Source organism: Diabrotica undecimpunctata, chromosome 1, assembly GCF_040954645.1.
Source record: "Diabrotica undecimpunctata isolate CICGRU chromosome 1, icDiaUnde3, whole genome shotgun sequence".
Classification (NCBI taxonomy): Eukaryota; Metazoa; Arthropoda; class Insecta; order Coleoptera; family Chrysomelidae; genus Diabrotica; species Diabrotica undecimpunctata.
In genome coordinates this window covers 147,584,997-147,604,406 of record NC_092803.1, presented here as the reverse complement: position 1 = coordinate 147,604,406, position 19,410 = coordinate 147,584,997, and the positions used below count along the sequence as shown (strand labels likewise).

The window sequence follows — 19,410 nt, the reverse complement described above, 5'->3', positions numbered from 1 at the left end:
TCATGTTGCGAACTACTTTCCGTACGATTTCCTCCAGATGTTTCTCGTTTTGTTCGTCGCTCTCTTCAGAGGTTCGTACTCGATAGCTCCGTGAAACTTGACTAGCTGTTTCATGTTCCAAGGCAATAGCGAGCGCTTCATCTAAAACTTTCGGTCTTGCTAGTCGTAAAGCTTTCTGTAGTTCAATGTCTCTTAACCCATTGACGAAGGCATCTACAGCGATTTCTTCCAAAACGTTGTCTGGTGCCTCTGGATAGGCCAACAGCGCTATACGAGCAATATTTGCTTCAAATTCTTGCAAACTCTCACTTGCTCGTTGGATTCTACTTCTTATTTGTACTTTGTAGACTGGTTGTAGATGGGCATCTCCGTAACGTTTATCTAGTCGAGTGAACAAGGTCTGGTAACATTTTTCTTGACCCTTAGGAATTGATCTTAGGATATCCGCAGCATCACCTCGTAAAGCAGCAGTCAAGGAAACAGCTTTTTCTTGTTCTGTCCAATGATTGGCTGTCGCAATAGCTTCAAATTGTCTAAGGTATATGGACCAAGAGGACTTTCCATCAAATGGTGGCAATTTGAATCTCATATGATGTGTCATTTCGTCTCTCGGTGATTCTTTTTTCACTACCGGATCTAAGGCTACCGTATTAACTGGTGGTAGCACTTTTGTGTTACTTATCATGGTCTCTAATTGTTTGATCTTCTCTTCTACTTTATCGAATGTTCTTGAGACTTCTTCAAATTTCTCATTGTTTTGAATACATATTTCTTTAATTATTTGTGAAGTCTCGTCGAATCTTCTAAATACATTTTCGAATGTTTCATCGAATCTTTTGGGAACATTCTCTAATTTATTATCATCTCTTTTAGAAGATTCTTCTATCATTTGAGAGACGTTTTCAAATTTCTTATCATTTTTTCTGAAACTCTCTTCGATCTTCATTAAAACTGCTTCTTCTGCTGACTGAAAATGGAATGTCTCTGGGTCATCTCCATTCTTGTTAAGAATATTCTTCAGTCGTTCTTGGAGGATCTTCTTGGACCCGCTGCAATCTTCATCGCGTTCTTCTAGCTGCTCACGCAACTGTTTTACTGAGAGTTGTACTAGCAGCATCTTTGGTAAGGCACGCGTACTTTTTAAAATGTTCAAAAGTCTTTTTCAAAAGTCACTGCTGAATTTATTTTTAAACAAATCAATTAACCCCACACCTGACACCACTGTAGCGTGATTAAATAAAACGAGCGGTTCGAATTTATATACATATATTTATTTATAACTTTACAGTTCGGTACTCTCTTATCGACTAAACTCACTCCTAACAACGTTACATATATATAATAAAGTTACTTTTCGAGAACATTCTGGCGTTGTCCCACCTCTAATTGTCTCCCGTCCGAAAGACGGGCGCTATTGACAAGCCGATTCTTACGTTTTCTAGATTCGTCCTTCTAAGAATTATGACGTATCGGAGATGGGCTATTTCGTTACAGTATTTTCACAGATAAATCCTAAATAGCATAAGTTTGATTTATGTATTCACGTATTTTGGTTCTTTTCAGGTAACTTTAGGTTTGTTTAGGTCTTTAGGAAATAGTGGGGGTCCTCGTCATTGTAGTACCTTGATGAGGGGGTCCTTGGCAAAATTTAGTTGGGAACCCCTGAATTAAACATATTTCATGGTTGTTGACATTTTCGTAGGACACAACATAAACTTGGTTTTTTTATATTAGTCCTGTCGTCAGAGAGTTGACCCCTAAAAATCATACGAATAAGCTGAATTTTGCAGAGAATATTAATTTTGAGAACCCAAAAAAGATGCAAAAAAGTTTACCATTTTTACCACCGGGCTTCCCCCTAAAACCCCCCTCATAGGAGGGTAAAAACGCAAAAAAAAATTGATTTACCAAGAATCTGTACACCGTTGAAAAAAATGTTTCAAATAAAAAATGTAGTTGAGATAATTTCAAATAAAATGTTTACAAGCATTTTTTATGTAGAATGAACCGTTCTCTTAGAAACAACGCTTGAAACGACCGTCGATTTTGCATGTCAGTTACGCGCGCGATATCAATGTTCTATAAAATTTGTATCAGTACGACGGTAAAAATTCGATAACTTTTGATTCAAGTGGCCTATCGACAAAAATCAAGATGCGTTTTAAAGGTAAAGAGTTTAGCTTTCGTTTGCAGTTTTTGTATTTTGCCTCAAATAAACTTGCAAATAAATTTTTTATGATTCTCGTGAGATCAATAAAATTGATCACTTTCATTGGCCAGTTATAGTAAAATTTCCATTTTTGGAGATCAATCTTTAAAACCAATGACATGAAATTTCAATTTTTAGTTTTGATAACAAATTAGGGGCATTTGAAATATGAATAAAAAACGCAGAATGTAATGTTTTACATTATAAACGATCACACGTCACGGGAAATGCATTTAAGAAGACGGTTTTGAGTGTAGTTTATTGTAGAACTTTTGTTCTTTTGAAAAACGTACTAGTGTAATTGAAAAAAAGTTTTAAATGTTTTAGATCGTTTGTCGTGTGCAAGTTTAAATCCAGCGTTTTTAAGCATATTTCAAATGCCTCACATTTGTTGCCAAAAGTTAAAACTAAAATTTTATGCTATAGGTTTTTAAGCTTAATCTTTAGTAATCAAAACTTCATAGTGGCTATAAACTGAACTCTTTACCTTTAAAACGCATCTTGATTTTTGTCGATAGGCCACTTGAATCAAAAGTTATCGAATTTTTACCGTCGTACTGATACAAATTTTATTGAACATTATGATTATGCTTCTTTTTTTATAGAAAGAAGTCTGCAATACTAAGTTTATTTGTGCTATTAATAGGCTGACGTAGTAATTATTATTGTAGTGTATGTTTCCAACAATGAATCTGTTAAAATATTCCCCAGATGAGTGAAAGGACTATATAAACCTTTTCACTCCAGAACCCAGATATGTATGTAATTTAATTATGTGCTACTCTGCTACTGAATCTATTCAGATATTGGTTACATCCTGTGTCCTAGTGCCCACAGATGTTAGGTTAGGTTAGGTTTACATGATGTTTATATTATGACAAATTGTACTATACATTTGAAAATGTAAGACCTTTCTGCAAGAGCTATATAAATCAACACTTTTTAATACATATACACTAATAACTTTTATCTATTTGAAGTGTTTTTGTAGCAAGCAGTAGGCAAAATATGTTTCTCAGTAGCACTTTTTCAGGCAGAAAGACCATTAAAATACTAGTAAAAGTAACTTTTTTATTTACTGGATTTCCCTAAAGCTCAAAATGTTTTACTATGAATATAAATGCCCTATCGACAAAAATCAAAATGCGTTTTAAAAGTGAAGAGTGCTGCTTTTCTACCTATCACTATTGAATTTCCATTGTTAGATCCCAATCTTCAAAATCTATAGCGTGAAATTTCGGTTTTTAGTTTCGGCAACAAATTAAGGCATTTGAAATATGTGTAAAAACGCTGAATTTAAATTTTCACATTACAAACGATCTAAAATGTATAAAACTGATTCTTTTTTATTGCACAAGTACGTTTTTCGAAACTACACAACTTTAGCTACAAATTCCACCCAATACCGCCTTCGTGGATTCGTTTCAAATGCCTCATATTGGTTGTCAAAAATCAAAATAAAATTTTCATATTATAGGTTTTGAAGACTGGTCTCTAACAATGGAAATTTCACTACGATCGGTCAATGAAAGTAATAATTTTATTTATCTCACAAGAATCGTAAAAATGGCAAAAATCTCGCAAAGTTTATTTATTAACTAGATTTATAGAAACTGACTTTATTCGCGGCAAAATACAAAAATTGCATACGAAATATGCTCTTCGCCTTTAAAACTCATTTTGATTTTTTTCGATAGGACACTCTGATAAAAAAATATCGAATTTTTACCGTTGAGTTGATACAAATTTTATTTAAAATTTACTGGCAGTCAAAATCGCCGGCCGCTTCAAGCGTTTTCTGAGAGAACAATTAATTCTACGCTAAAAGTGCCAATAAACATTTATATTGAAAATTATCTCAGCTAAATTTTTAATTTGAAACGTTTTTTTCTACGGCATACAGATTCTTGACAAATCAATTTTTTCCGCCCCCCCCTACGATGTGGCGTTTTAGGGGGAAGCCGTGGGTAAAAGTGCTAAACTTTTTTGCATCTTTTTTGGGGTTCCAAAATTGACATTATCAGAAAAATTTAGCTTGTTCTTATAATTTTTAGGAGTCAAATCTTTGACGACTGGACTATAGAGGTATCTTATAAATTTTTGAGGCTTATATATATATATATATATATATATATATATATATATATATATATATATATATATATATATATATATATATATTCAGGGATTCTACAGTATTCACTGCCTTCCCTCGCTCAACCGTTTCCATCTCTCTCTGTTGTCCCATTCTCCATCGTTTAAGTCTCTCTTACTCATCATGGCGTCATCTACTTTGTTCCTCCAGGATTTTCGGGGTCGTCCTCTTCCTCCTTCCTATGGGACTCCATTCGGTTATTCTCTTTATCCATCTGCTGTCGCTAGTTCTTCTTACATGTCCATACCACTTTAGTCTTTTTTGTTCTATATATGTTAGTATGTCTGTTTCTATTGATGTTCCTTGCTTTATTTCGTCATTACTTCTCCTATCCATTCTTGTTACTCTGCAGCAACTTCGCAGGCTTTCCATCTCTGTTGCTACTATCTTACTGCTGTTTTTCTTGTTTATGATCCAATGTTCAGCCCCATATGTCATAATACTTCGCACTAATGTTTTATAAATCTGTGTTTTTGTCTTCATATTTAGGTGTCTATCACACCATACTGAGTTAAGTTGTCCGATTGCTGTTCTTGTTTGTCCCAATTTTTGTGTAATTTCTTCCTCTGTTGTTGCCTTTTTCGTGATTATAAACCCCAAGTATTTGAATTTATCCTTTCCTTTGATTGTTACGTTGTCATCAGTCTGTAGATCTTCTATGTCTTCTTCACTTGTACATAGGTACTTTGTTTTCGCGAGGTTAATATCTAGGCCAGCCTTGGTATATTCTTCTTGTAGTTTCTTCATCATGTAGCTGAGGTCGTCTTGGTCTTGTGCAATCACTACTTGATCGTCTGCAAAGCTTAACGTATATAGGTATTTGTTTCGTACCGGTACTCCCATGCCTTCGCATTTTCTTTTCCATGTAGTCAAGGCTTTCTCTAAGTATATTTTGAATAGGGTTGGAGATGTGGAACAACCCTGCAGGAGCCCTTTTGTTGTAGTGAAGTCTCCTATGATGCTTGTTTCCATTTTAATAGACACTTTATTTTCTTTATACAGAGCTTTTGTAGCTTTTATGAGTTCCGTATTTTTAACATATATTAAAAAACCCCAGTATTTTATGAAATTTGTTATTAAAAAACAGTTTGAAAAAGGACTGTCTTTTAAGCTTATAAACATTCGTAATAACTTTGATATTTTTTATGTTTTTTAATGTACCTTAAAAATTAAGCCTCAAAGAATCGATTGCGATTTACAAAATACCTCTAGAGTGACTGTTTGGACAAGTACAGTTGTTTAAATAATCGCTCTCCGGGATAAACAAATTGAATAACTTATAAACTATTTAGTCGATCTGTCTGACGTTTAGCACACTTTAATAACCCCACTAACTGCCACAATTTTGAGTAGTTATATTACATTTTATTGTGCAAAAAAAAAAACAAAGTTATTAACATTTATAAATTGTTTTTTGCAATTATATGGGTCAATTGTTTCTATATTTTAGTGTAGATACTCTCAAAATTAGAGAACTTTTTATTATCTACAAATTTTATTTGTACCATTTTCTTTAGAATGTATAAGAAACGTTTTATAGACAAAAAATATTTTTTTCACTTTTTAAGTGTTAAAAAAAAAGCAAAATCGGCTGTTTTTCTGGTCAATTATCCTTCGTATACCTTTTAGAACCCTCAAATATCTGTATAAGATTTTTTCAGCTTTTTTTTCTTACTTTACTGGGATATTTATGTTTTGTTGAGTTATGAATTAGGTTGCTTCTGCTTGAAATATTCTAACGAAGTTATTTGAGTTTTTTAGACTTAATAGTAATAAACTTTTTATAGTACTGATCTACCATTTAAAAACAAGTTTTTGTCCATTGTCCTTGACTGCACAATACTATATTTTTCTAGTATCACTCATAATAATTATTATCATAATTACTTACAAAATGTTACCTGTATATGAGTCATTCACGGTATAAATCGATTAACTTACTAAATAAAAAACCTACTGAAGAAATACCATAAAATAATGTTTAAATAATTGTTATGTAAATACAAATAATGAAAAAAAAAATTGCACTGCAATGGCACTGTTTGAAACATGTATCTAACTTGTTCTGATAAATTTGGTGATCACAATATATAATAAACAAAATATGCAAAAGATTACACGTCATTTTTTAATTATAAACAATGTAAGATCGCTATTTGATTTTAAATACTAATGGTGAAGACCGGTAAATTATATGGAAAAGTGATACAATTTTACTGAAAAAGCATAGAAAATTCTTTAAAATGAGGGTTTGTATTGTAAGTTATTTTTATTATCCACAAGGAATCTAAGTTCCTGTAGTTGGCTATATATCACAAAAATTTTTATTAAAAATCCTTTATAATAGGTATATAATTTAAAAACCCAATCGGGCTATATCACAAAACGTTTTCGGAATCCATGTTCCATCATCAGTGCACTAGGTGGGTATACATGTATTGAGCCACTTAATATGTGGGTAAAAACCCGTTAAAAATTGTTGGTTTAAATTTAGTTTACATTATATGGTATTAAATATTATGATGTTAAAGTTACCAGTGGATTTGGTAACATGGCGACGTATGACTCCAAGTGAAGTTGCTGGTTGGTCCCGAGACGATGTGTCTACCTGACGAAATTGCTTCAGTTGATCAGGTCCTCGTAGACACATCGTCTCAGGACCAGCAACTTCACGTGGAGTCATACGTCGCCATGTTACCAAATCCATATCTTTAACATCATAATATTTAATACCATAATGTAAACTAAATTCAAACCAAAAATTTTTAACGGGTTTTTACCCACATATTTAGTGGCTCAATACATGTATACCTAGTGCACTGATGATGGAACATGGATTCTGAAAACGTTTTGTGATATAGCCCGATTGTGTTTTTAAATTATATACCTTTTATAAAGGATTTTTAATAAAAAATTTTATTTTCATTAATTTGTGGCTTAATTATTGCAACCATAACTTTAAAAGTAAATCTTTTGAAAATTATTAATAACTTTTCTAAAAATGCATAAAAAACTTTAATTTCTCGTAACAATTGAGACAATATTGAAATTATTTATCCCAGAAAGCTTTTATCTGCATCGTTATTATGCGTAAACAATTAGGTCTACATGACACTTCTGAAAGCATCAAATTGAACAGAAAGATTTATTTTATCAAATTAAATCATTCAACGAATAAAAAAATTTATGTTAAATATCTTTGTGAGGTATAACTTGTGCTATTTTATCTCTGGATATATATTATCCTCATCTAACTAATTTTAGATGATCCTATGATGTGTATGGATTAATACACGAAACGTCTTCAAATAAAAGAAGTAGCTGTATCCTTTCTTTTTATTCTCCACCTTGTGATCGAAAACTCCAGCATATTTACCCATTTGTATTGAACTACTGTGAGGATTGTCCTGTACATTAGTAAAATATCAAGTTTCCCATTGTCTTCAATTTTAGGACGCCCAGCGTTTGGAATATGTTTAACGTGTCCAGTTTCTCAAAATTTTCGGACTATTTTACTTACTGTTGATTGGCTGATGGGTCTGTCTGGATATTTTGCGTTGAATAAATTGCATACCTCGTTCTGTGTTTTTTTTATCTCCGCATACGCTAAGAATTATGCGTTGCGTTTCATTTAGGTGAGCCATAATTTAGTATTCAAAAGTAAAAATTACAATTGACAACTGATGACAATTCACAAAATCAAAACATTTACGTCAATAAATATTACAGTAACTATGCCACTATCACTTGCTTAAATTAACATTTGACAAAAAGTTTCAGTGTTTATGAGATAACTTTTTGTGTCCATTATTATTTTTCTTATTTTTGCTTTTTTAAGTATTTACTTCAGAAAGTCATGTCAGGAACCGATGGATGGCATTTCGAACGTTTAATTTAAAATAATTGTTATGCATAATTTGGTTACTTTAAAGTATATTATGAATTAAATCATTAGTTGTGATTTAGTTGAATTTAAATTAAAAAAAATTGTTTTTGTACCCTTAAAAAAATATTTTAATTAAAAATGTAATGTCGTTAAATAGAGAATTAAATTCTCCTTCAAATGAGGTGTCGCATTATACCAATTTCTATTTAAAAAAATTAACGGTTATGTCACTACACCCACACCGGTGACGTCATCCCTACTCCATGTACGTTAGAAGATAGGTATTTTAATAACAAAAATCGACCTGTTTCGGGATTTCCTCAAAACTCGACGGTTCTCGAAATAATGATAATATTTCATAATTTAGCCGTTCACTGTATGTACCATTAGATATCAACTTTTATTAGTTAAATTTTATTAAATTATAAATTTAATGAAACCATTCTAAATAACAACTTCAATAAATCTACTGAGAATGTTAAAAAATGTTAAAATCTATAATCCGTTCACAAATTGTTGAGAGCACGAAATGTGCCTCAAAGTTATAAAACGGTCGTAAAATTTGTATCATCATAGGCGTTCCTGATGTGTTTATTCATTAAAATTAATGCGTTTTACATTTACGGCTAATGTTGGTAATGATATTATATTAATAAAAATAAGAATTTAACCATTAAAAATTTTGTAAATAAGAATACCTTATCTCTTTGGATATTTCAATACTAATCTTCGCGTTTAATCACTTTACTAGAAAACCTGGAATTCGTATCCGAAGGTACTATTCGTTGCAAGATAATTAGGATGGAATTCCCCAGATTTTTAATAATATAATGGGTATAAAGATGCCGGCTTTGGCCACGTGCGTCGTCTGTTCAGTTTATATTCGAAACTTAACTTGAAAGGGTCAAGTTATTACGAACGAAGACAATTTGATGATTGCAGATTGCATGTAATTTACGGCTCGTCGGTGTTTCCGCGTCTACGGCAGTAATTAGCGTCTCGAATATTTCTTTTGCGAATTATATACAGCGCGTGAGTGATTTTTTATTCCATATACCTACGAACATATACGTACCTTTTGCTCGTGTTTTGTTGGATTGTTTGTGATGGCTTCATCATCAACATCATCAAGTTTTACACCGGTACTGTTGCGTACAGTCAGTAAGTCTGTCTATTCACCAAGAGAGAAGACTATTGTCCTGAATTTTCACGATGCTCTGGTTTCTCAGAATCCCACAAACACCGTTCGCAACATAGTCGAAAGTTGTGCCAACATGACTGGCGTAGGGGAGTCAACTATATATAGGTTCCTATCAGAAAGAAAAAAACACGGTATAGCTAACCCAAACACAAACGAACAATTAAAGAGAGGGAAAAAGCCTATTGAAATTGATGAATTTGACAAAAATGGTATTCGAAGGAAAATTCATGGATTTTTGTTCAAAAAAGAAATACCAAACCTACATAAAATTTTACAAGAAGTTAGAGACGACCCGAATTTGCCTCATATCGGACGAACTAAATTGTGGCAAGTTTTAAAAGAATTAAATTTCCGGTGGGAGAAATCAGACCGAAAATCACTTTTGATTGACCGGGAGGAGATAATATGTTGGAGAAGAAATTATCTAAGATCGATACGAAAATTCCGGGCTGAAGGAAGGCTAATCTTCTACCAGGATGAAACGTGGGTAAACTCAAGTCATACTCTAAAAAAAATTTGGTCAGATAAAAATATATTAAGCTCCAGGCAAGCCTTTATGGAAGGTTGGTCTACTGGTATCTCCCCACCTTCTGGTAAAGGCAGTAGATTAATAATTTCTCACATTGGCAGTGAAAAAGGATTTGTTAAGCATGGTTTGTTGGAATTTCAGTCCAAAAGCACAAAAGACTATCACGAGGAGATGACAGCTGATGTTTTCGAATTGAGTATTTTGAGCAGATGATTGAACACATACCACCAAATTCAATTATAGTATTAGATAATGCACTTTATCATTCACGACTAGTAGAAAGACTTCCAACGGCTGCGTGGAAGAAACAGGATATTCTTGACTGGCTGCGGAATAAGTATCTGCCTTACGAAGATGGAATGGTAAAAGCAGAACTTTTAAAAATTGCCCGGCAACACAAATCCAAGTTCAAAAAATACGTAGTTGACAAAATGGCGGAAAGGCGAAACATCACAGTCCTTAGACTTCCACCCTACCACTGCGAAATAAATCCAATTGAACTCATTTGGGCACAAATGAAAAGTTATGTGGCTAGAAAAAATACGCCATATAAAATACAAGCTGTACGTGAATTGTTATACGAGTCTTTACAACATATTACAGAACAAAACTGGAAAGATGCAGTAAGACATGTAATAGAAGAAGAACAAAAAATGTGGGATCTTGATAACATAATTGATGCGACCGTAGAGACACAACCGCTAATTATTAACCCTCAAGACGACTCGGATTCCGAAGTTGCTCCTATTTATTTTGAATTTGAATAGTTTTCTAATCGTAATTATATAAGGTAAGTAATATTAGTTGTAATCGTAAGGTATTAAAGGGGAAAGGTGCAAAATGTCGCCTGTCAAAATGTTCAATGTGTTTTAAATGTATCCATTTTTTTTTCAAATCCTGAGAAAACTAAAAAGCATTTTTGAAAAATTTAAAGGCAGAATGAAATATTTTTTAGAATAAATAGAAAGTTTCTTTTATACTATATTTTCTCTTTTATTTTCACCCCCGTTACATAACATATTAAAATAAACATTGTAGAAGTTTTCAGGGACTTTCTGCTCTCAGTAATAATGTAATCTTTCATTCTGCGTTTAAATTTTTCAAAAATATTTATTAGTTTTCTCCGGATTCGTAAATAATGGATACATTTAAAACACATTGAAAATTTTGCCAGGCGACATTTGGCGCCTTTCCCCTTAATTAAATAAATGTATCTTTTACAAATGGCAAGAAACTTTTTATTTTTGAATAAAATAAAGAAGTTTTATTAAAACAAAAATACAATTTACATAAGTACAATTTAAAAAATATATTTATTTATTTATTTATTGATTTATTTCAATCATATACTCTACGACACTGGTCGGTCATCTGTAAGCAAAATACCTTCGTAATTGGATTATAAGGTTGACTGTTGTATTGTATTCCTTCAGATACAAGGTGGGTTAGTCGAAAACATCTTAAACCGTTAGTTTCAGGTTGGTTTTTACTATTATATCGTATTACCCATCCTCTCTGTATTTCAGTTCTCTAATTAGGATTAAACTTGTAGTGAGCTATCGACAAATTGTGAACCGACTATGATTGAGTATATTAAATCCATAAAATTTTACATATATATTTTTATCGTATGTATGAGAAAAGTAAGCTTATATTTATCTATAACAAAGTATATTTTATACAAAAAATTATGATAATTTCTTTTACAGTCGTTGAGTTGGCAACTTACCAAAATCCTTAGATGGTGGGCGAACAGCACATTCAGTACTGAAACTGATGCAAAACAAATGCAATGTATAACATTAAAAAAAAGAAGTGGAATGGTTGCAATGATGCAAACGAGTTCAGTTATTATCTGGGATGAATGTACTATGGACCATAAACAATCACTCGAAGCATTACATAGAAGTATGCAAAATTTAAATAGTAACGACAAACTATTCGGTAGTGTTATCTAACTACTGTCTGGTGACTTCCGATAGACATTTCCGGTTATTCCCCTCTTTACATATGCGGATGAGACTAATGCATGTTTAAAACAATCGTTTTTTATAAAAAAATAAATCGTTAAAACAAATATTTTCCAAACATTTGCTGGGTATTGGAAACGGTAAAATGAAACTGCATCCAAATACACAATGCATCAAACTTCCAGACAATTTCTGCACTTTTTTTGAGATCAAACATGAATTAATTGTAAGGGTCTTCTTGTTTATACTGAATAATTACTTGAATCATAATTGGCTCATTGAGCGCGCAATGACGAAGCGGTAAATTATCCAATAGAATTTTTAAATTCTCTGGATATACCAAACATCTTCAGTCCAATTATTCTGCTACGCAATTTGAACCCACCCAGAATAATCAACGGCACATGTTTGGTTATTAAAATTATCACTGGAAATATTATTGAAGCAACCATTTTGACTTTACGATGTGAAGGAGAAATCGTCCTGTTGCCACGTATCCCAATGATACCCTCATATACCACCAAATCATTCAAAATGCTTCAATTTCCTGTTCGATTAGCATTCGCGATGACTATTAACAAATCTCAAGGCCGGACAATGTCCGTTTGCGACTTAGGTTTAGAGAATCCATGTTTCTCACATGGTCAATTATATGTTGCATACTCACGTATTATTAAACGATCAAATTTATTTATATTAGCAAAAACAAATTAACGAAAAATATTGTACACCAATTAGCGGTTAATTGAATGTTAATAGGTATAATTTCGAATAATATAATTATTTGGATTAAAAATCAAACCTTTTGTACCTTCTTTATGGAACATAATTCATATAAAAGTTGGCAATAACAAAGTTTATATATAAACTTAAAAATATATGCTTTCTTCATACGTTGACAGGTGGCGTTAAGAGCAAATATAATAATTTATTGAATTTGTTTAATATTGAATTTGTTTAAAATATAAAAAATAAATAAATAATAAAATTACATTGTTTTATTTTAAATATATTATTTTGTTCCTTTTTTTAATTTAACTTGTTTTAAGTTTTAAGATCTTATTTAGTTTAAATAATAATTAACTTTACTATCAAATGATATTTATTTATATTTTTATAATTTAATATAAATACAATTAGTAAAACATTTTAAAAATTTTCATATTTATACAGCCACAGCGGAAGAGTCCATTTGTGTACATAACGAGGGGGTGGCCGTTAGGTATACAAAATGTCAAAACTGACCATAACTTGTTATTTTGGTTTTTGAAATGTTTCATAATTTTTTTTTTTAATTTGAAAAATATAGAAACAGTATGAAGCTTCGCGCTAGTCTACAGTACCGCCTATTGTACCACTTTTTTTTTCTATGACTGACTATTTGCACATTGTTTCTCGTCCTCATAGTCTTTTATTTTGCTGTTATTATTAAAAATAAAAACACATATTTCAATTTCAGATTAATTTTTGGCGGATCCATCCCTCATTACTTCTACAGCTTCCTAGAAAGAGCAATATCCGAAGATGCCTCATTTGCTGTTGTCAGGAAACTGCTACTTGAAAGACTGATCTATTTACCGCTATACCAAGCTTTCACATTATACGTATTGGCTAGAATGGAAGGAAAAAGTCACACTGCTGCTATGAAACAATTGCAAGATTTGTATTGGGTGCTCCTCAGCAGTAGTTGGAAATATTTGACTGTTATTCACTTGCTCAATCTCAGTGTTGTTCCTCCTGTGGTAAGAATGTTAATATATTACATCAACTCTCATTCATTTTTCATTCATTGTGACTCTACTTACAGTTACAAACTGTGGGTTTTGCACATAATTCGAAATAAAGTGACTTCTAACTGTTTAGAGATGATTATTATTACTCAAAGGACTCTCTGATTGTCCAAACTTTTATTAAGTTTGTAACAGATATAAAGTAATTTTGAAAAAGGTCGATTTTATTTCGAGTCTCTTAAAAATGTTGTCAAACATTGTAATTACATATAAGGTACTTCACTTTAAGCCGATGCCGACGTAACAGAATCAGTTTTTTAGGTACAACTATGCACAATAACTGGAAATCTTTTTGATTAATATTTTCTTCTTCGTGATATACGAGAATTGTTCAATAACTACATGGCCTACAAAAACATTCATAAATCAGATATTAAGGAATTATTTTTAAATTTAAATAATATCACTGTAATTTTCATATTACGGGTTTTCCATAATTAAATTAGCGGCCAAAACATTTTCAATCTCGAAAAAATATCAAAGTTCTCGAAAGATTTATTTATAGCAGACATTTACTGTTGAACCATTTTTTCCAAAAAGTACTTTTTCCTTTACGACATGGCACGTACAGTTGCCATAACTTTTTCTGTTGGCAAATCTGATCATGACTCTTTCAGTGGCGCAGAACCTTTGTGTAGTTGTTGTTTCTGTTGGCTGTGCTAGTATAATAGTGAACCCAGGTTTTATTATCATTTATAAAACGGTGCAATGGTAAATTCGTATTGCGACGAAAACAGACCAAAATGTCGAGCACACTGAACGCGTTAAGTATGTTTTCTTCTTTATGCGCCTTCCTCTACTGAAGGTTTGCGCGCCGACTTCTGCCAAAGGTTGGCGACCATTATACGACATGTTTGCAGCTCCTGGTATTTGGAACTTTTCCTTCATCTTCTCAGTCAATATGTTTTCTTTCTGCCCCAACCCCTTCTTCCTTCAATCTTACCTTTCACTATAAGCTTTAGCAGACCTTACTTACCATTGTGAAGCGCAAGGTCCAGATATAATGCTCTCTTTCTTTTAAAAGTTGTTAACAATCGCATCTCTTTACCCATTCGTCTCAATACCTCTATATTAGTCATTGTGTCTGTCCAAGGTATTCTCAGTATGCGCCGGTACAGCCACATTTCTAAAGCCTCTATTTAAGTTAGTTAAAGCTGATATTAACGTCCACCATTACGTTCACATACTCCGTTAAGTGGCGTAGAGAGTACGTAACATTCGTTGCGAGCCATAGGATGTTAACGCTTAGGTTGCCGTTGCTTAAGACCTTTCTTACTTTTATGAATCTAGATCTAGCTATGTCAATTCGGATCTTGATCTATACATCAAGGTCCCACTTTTCACTTACTATGTATCCCAGATATTTCAATTGGTGTACTTTTTGAATATGTTTGGTTTTATATGCAGGTCGATATTTTGAATGTTTTTTTTTATCAGTCACCATAAATTTAGTTTTCTTTCTGTTGATCTTAAGTTCAAGTTAGTTGCCTGGTATCGAACGTTTTCTCGTAGTCGATAAAGTAGGCGTAAACATCTTTTTGTTGATCGAGGCATAATTTGAACTAAGATTTGCATTGCAAAGAGAGACTTTCGCGTTCCAAAGCCGTTTTTGTTCTCCGCGGCACTTTATTTTCCCAGTCACCTTTTCTGAGGTCTCTATGTATCATAACATTTTCTATGTATCTTTTCCATCTTGTAGCAGGTCTTCCGCTCCCGGTCTTCTTCCCGTTGGGTCCTATCCCATATTATTTTTGTCGACCTGCGCTCTGGTATTCTCTGTACATACCTGTACCACTACAGGGCTCTGTTTTCCAACTTTTTTGTATTTGAGCATTCTACTTCATATCTACTAAATATCCCATATCCTCCCTGTCTTGTGCAAAAATGACTTGGTCATCTGCGAAAAGTAGTGAATGTAATATATTCTCTTGTACTGGTATGCCCATTGTTTCGCATTTTCTATACCATCTCTTCAAAGCCTGATCTATCTCTCTCCCTCTCTCTCTCTCTCTCTCTTTATATATATATATATATATATATATATATATATATATATATATATATATATATCACTGTTTCAAGACTTTTTGTTGCGGTAATTGTTTTTGTTATTTCATTGCCCAACTTTATTTGCACCTCTGTTTTTTATATAGTCTTTGCTCATATGTGCTTTAATATTTTTCTCTTTTTTCTTTTCTATCACCTCTCTCATGATGAATATATTATGTACACACGATCTGGCTTTTCGTAATCCGTCTTGTTCTTCGCCGCAATGGTTCATGTGTCGTTCTATTTTTTCTTTTATTACCTGGAGAAGATTGTTGCTATTAAAGGCATTAAACTGATCCCTCTATAGTTATTTGGTGACCTTTTGTCACCTTTTTTTGAAAATGGAAACATGATTTTAACGTATATATTTTTGCCTACCACATAGGGTATAATTATAGGGGTTTAAAAATTGGCACAAAGTTACTGGGGTGGAGATAGGGCAAGCAAAATAAACGATACTGTGCGAACGGCACTCAGGGTTTGTTTGGAGAGCTGGGTCGTGGATAAGTTGAATGGCAAGGGGGTTAGATTGGGGCAACTACAAAAAAAAATGAAATAAATGGATACTTACATAAATCTTCTGGACAAAAGTGCAAATAAAAACAACAAGAAAGACCTCTAGCTATTTGAAAAAGGATGCCGCTTCGAAGAATCCTAATCTTGCTGGATAAAGGCAAAAAGGCTCTTCTTTCCTAAAATAAAGAACACAAAAAGGAGACTTTTCTAAAATAAACAAAATGGTTCAGAGAGATAAATTAAACATTTATTACTGTCTCACCCCAAACAGTTACAAATACAGATAATACATAAAGACTATATTAATAGTCACAAAAGTAAATATAAAAATAGTAATGAAAAACTTACATGTGTCATTATCCTTTTACAAATTCGGGAGATGCTACAAAAACTTACAAATGTTACTGGGCTATAAACTGTGCCAAATAAAAAATTATTACAAGGAAAGAATTATCTTTTTAAATAAAACTATTCATAAAGATTAACCTTTAAAAAAACAATGTCAAACAACAAACCAATGTCAAAAATGATAAAACTAGCTGTCATAAGATCTGCAATATTAATTATCAAAATAAATTGTTATGAAAACAACTATTATTTAAAAAAAAATGTCTGTCGTTACTTTAAAATTAACACAAAAAGTTACCTCGATTTCACTAAAAAAAAAGACACTAAAGTTTCTAAAGGTTGAAACTGGATTGGAAATCTCTGAACACGAACAAATTCATCTTCAAACTGCAAAAAGCCTGGGATGACAACCAGGGAGAAACAAAACGAGGATGGAAATAACGATTTTTCCAACCCTCACATAAACTGCAACTGACCCATTAAATTGATAAAACTGCTACACATTTTCCATGAAAAGGAACAAAACAGAAAACTTTTAAATTCGACGGAGAATTTTGGACATAACGCTGAGGCACACCGCTCTTCACCACGCCTCAGCGAGAGTTAACACTGCTACACATATAACTGATGAAAAGATTCTTGCTGTTGAAGGCATTACACTGATCCCTCTGTAGTTATTTGGTGACCTTTTGTCACCTTTTTTGAAAATGGAGGACATGTATGATAAATTCCACTCATCGGGAATCTTCTCTCCTGCTTCGATTTTATTGAACAACATTCGTATAAAGGATACTATCCTTGCGCCTCCATATTTCAGCAGTTCCATTTTTATGTTCCCTGGTCCTGGTGCTTTATTGTTTTTGGATTTCTTTAGTGCTTTATTTATATCTTCGTCTGTGATTTCTGCTTCCTCAGTTATTATTGTCACAGGGTCGTATGAGATATACTCCGGCCTATTCTCCTCCAATAATTTTGTGTAATGCTTTGTCCACTCTTTTGATGTAATTATCTGTATGGTATTTTTACTTCGTTTATTACTTCTGATGTTTTTTATTTTTTTCCATGCTTCCGTTGATCTGTTATACCCTATCGTGTTGTTTATGTCTCTGCACATTCTCTCCCAGTATTCGTTTTTCTCAAGCTTTATTCTTTGTTTAACTTGTCTGAGGGTAACATATTCTCCCCGTGTTCCTGGAGTTCTGTCGTTTAGCCATTTATGAAATGCACTTTTTTTTCTTTTAATCATCTCTAAGTCGTCGCTGTATTTCTTCAAATATGTATTTTTATGTTGTTCAATACCCAGCACTTCGTTTGCCGCTTTCTTCATTTTTTCCTTTAGGTGTTGATACATTTCTGTTGGGGTCCATTCTTCGTTCATCTGTAGCATATTCTGTAGCCTATTCTGATATAGTGTTCGAGTACTAAATTGTTGTAGAAGTTCTAGTTTATACCTCGTATTTGCGATTTTTTGCATCTCCTCATGTTTCTGGATATTGTCTTTTTGTCGTCTTCCCGTGTATATGAATTTTCCTAGCACTAATCGGTGGTTACTTGCACATTCTGCTTGTCTGTATACTCTTACCTCTTGTATTATTGTTTTGCTGGCTTTTCTTACTATTATTAAATCAATAATTGATCTTTGGTTTCTATTAGGTTCTTCCCATGTGTATCTATGTATGTTTTTATGCTGGAATCTTGTGTTGGTTATGGCTAAATCGTATTCTCGACATATTTCGATTAGCCGACTTCCATTGTCGTTTCTAATTTCGTCTTCTCCGAATCGTCCCACTATATCTTCATCATCCTTTCCTATGTGGCTGTTAAAATCTCCAATTAGTAAAATATCTTCTTTTTCCTTTGTCCTGTCTAATACATCTTTTAGTGCGTTGAAAAAATCTTCCTTTTCCCTTGTGGTCGCATTGTCATCCATTGCATATACTCCAACAATTATTGTTGGTTGTCCAAATATGTTCATCCTAATTTCCATTATTCGTTCATTTATATGCTGGTAATCTTGTATGTATTTTCTCCATTTATTTTTTATTAATATTGATACTTCTTTTGCGGCTCTTTCATGTTTGCAAACTCCACTCCATATGTGTGTATATTTCCCTATAATTTCCTCTCCTTGACCTTTTTTTTTTTGTTTCGCTTAAGACTATTATATCTGTGCCTAGTCTTTCGATTTCTGGGATTATTTCATTTTGTTTAGATGCGATTCCTTGTATATTCCACGTTCCTATTCTTATAGTCCTTTTTCTTCGCCTAAGTCGTATATCCTTGTTTCCGTCCAAAATCCGAGGCTGTGTTGGATTGGTTTTTGCATAATGACTTTTTCCGATTGTCTGGTAGCAGGCCCGGCGCCTCAACCCCCTATTCTTCGGAGGACCATCTTCCTATTCGTTAATCAAAAATCATTTCCATATTCAATCTAGGGTCGTTATCGGTAAATCCATCCAGGGTACTGGGAGAGAAAAGGTAGGTTTGGATATGGACTGAGGGTAGGACAATGGTTTCCCCTTTATGGTATTAGGAGATAAACCAAGGCTCGCGTGGGTAGGGGCGCATCCCTGAAGTAGATCTGTCACCTATCGGGATCATAGATGAGTATCTACCCGCTACCCGCTATTTGAAAAAAAAATAATATAATATTTGATAAATATTATATTATTTATTTGATAATAATATTTGAAAAATTATCGTTCGATAAATGTATGAGTATGACATGGGTCATAAAAATTTATGAAGCGATTGTTC

The 19,410-nt window shown here is 32.8% G+C and overlaps 1 protein-coding gene across 2 annotated transcripts in view; it reads left to right on the top strand.

The window, feature by feature from the left end:
• The window catches only part of LOC140432336 (peroxisomal membrane protein 2), a 49,349-nt gene that overhangs the window by 14,571 nt on the left and 15,368 nt on the right, over nucleotides 1-19,410 (top strand). For both annotated transcript variants that reach the window (XM_072520169.1, XM_072520168.1), the window contains exon 3: nucleotides 13,410-13,692. In XM_072520169.1, coding sequence (XP_072376270.1) covers nucleotides 13,410-13,692 — 283 coding nt within the window. The remainder of the gene's footprint in view (nucleotides 1-13,409; nucleotides 13,693-19,410) is intronic.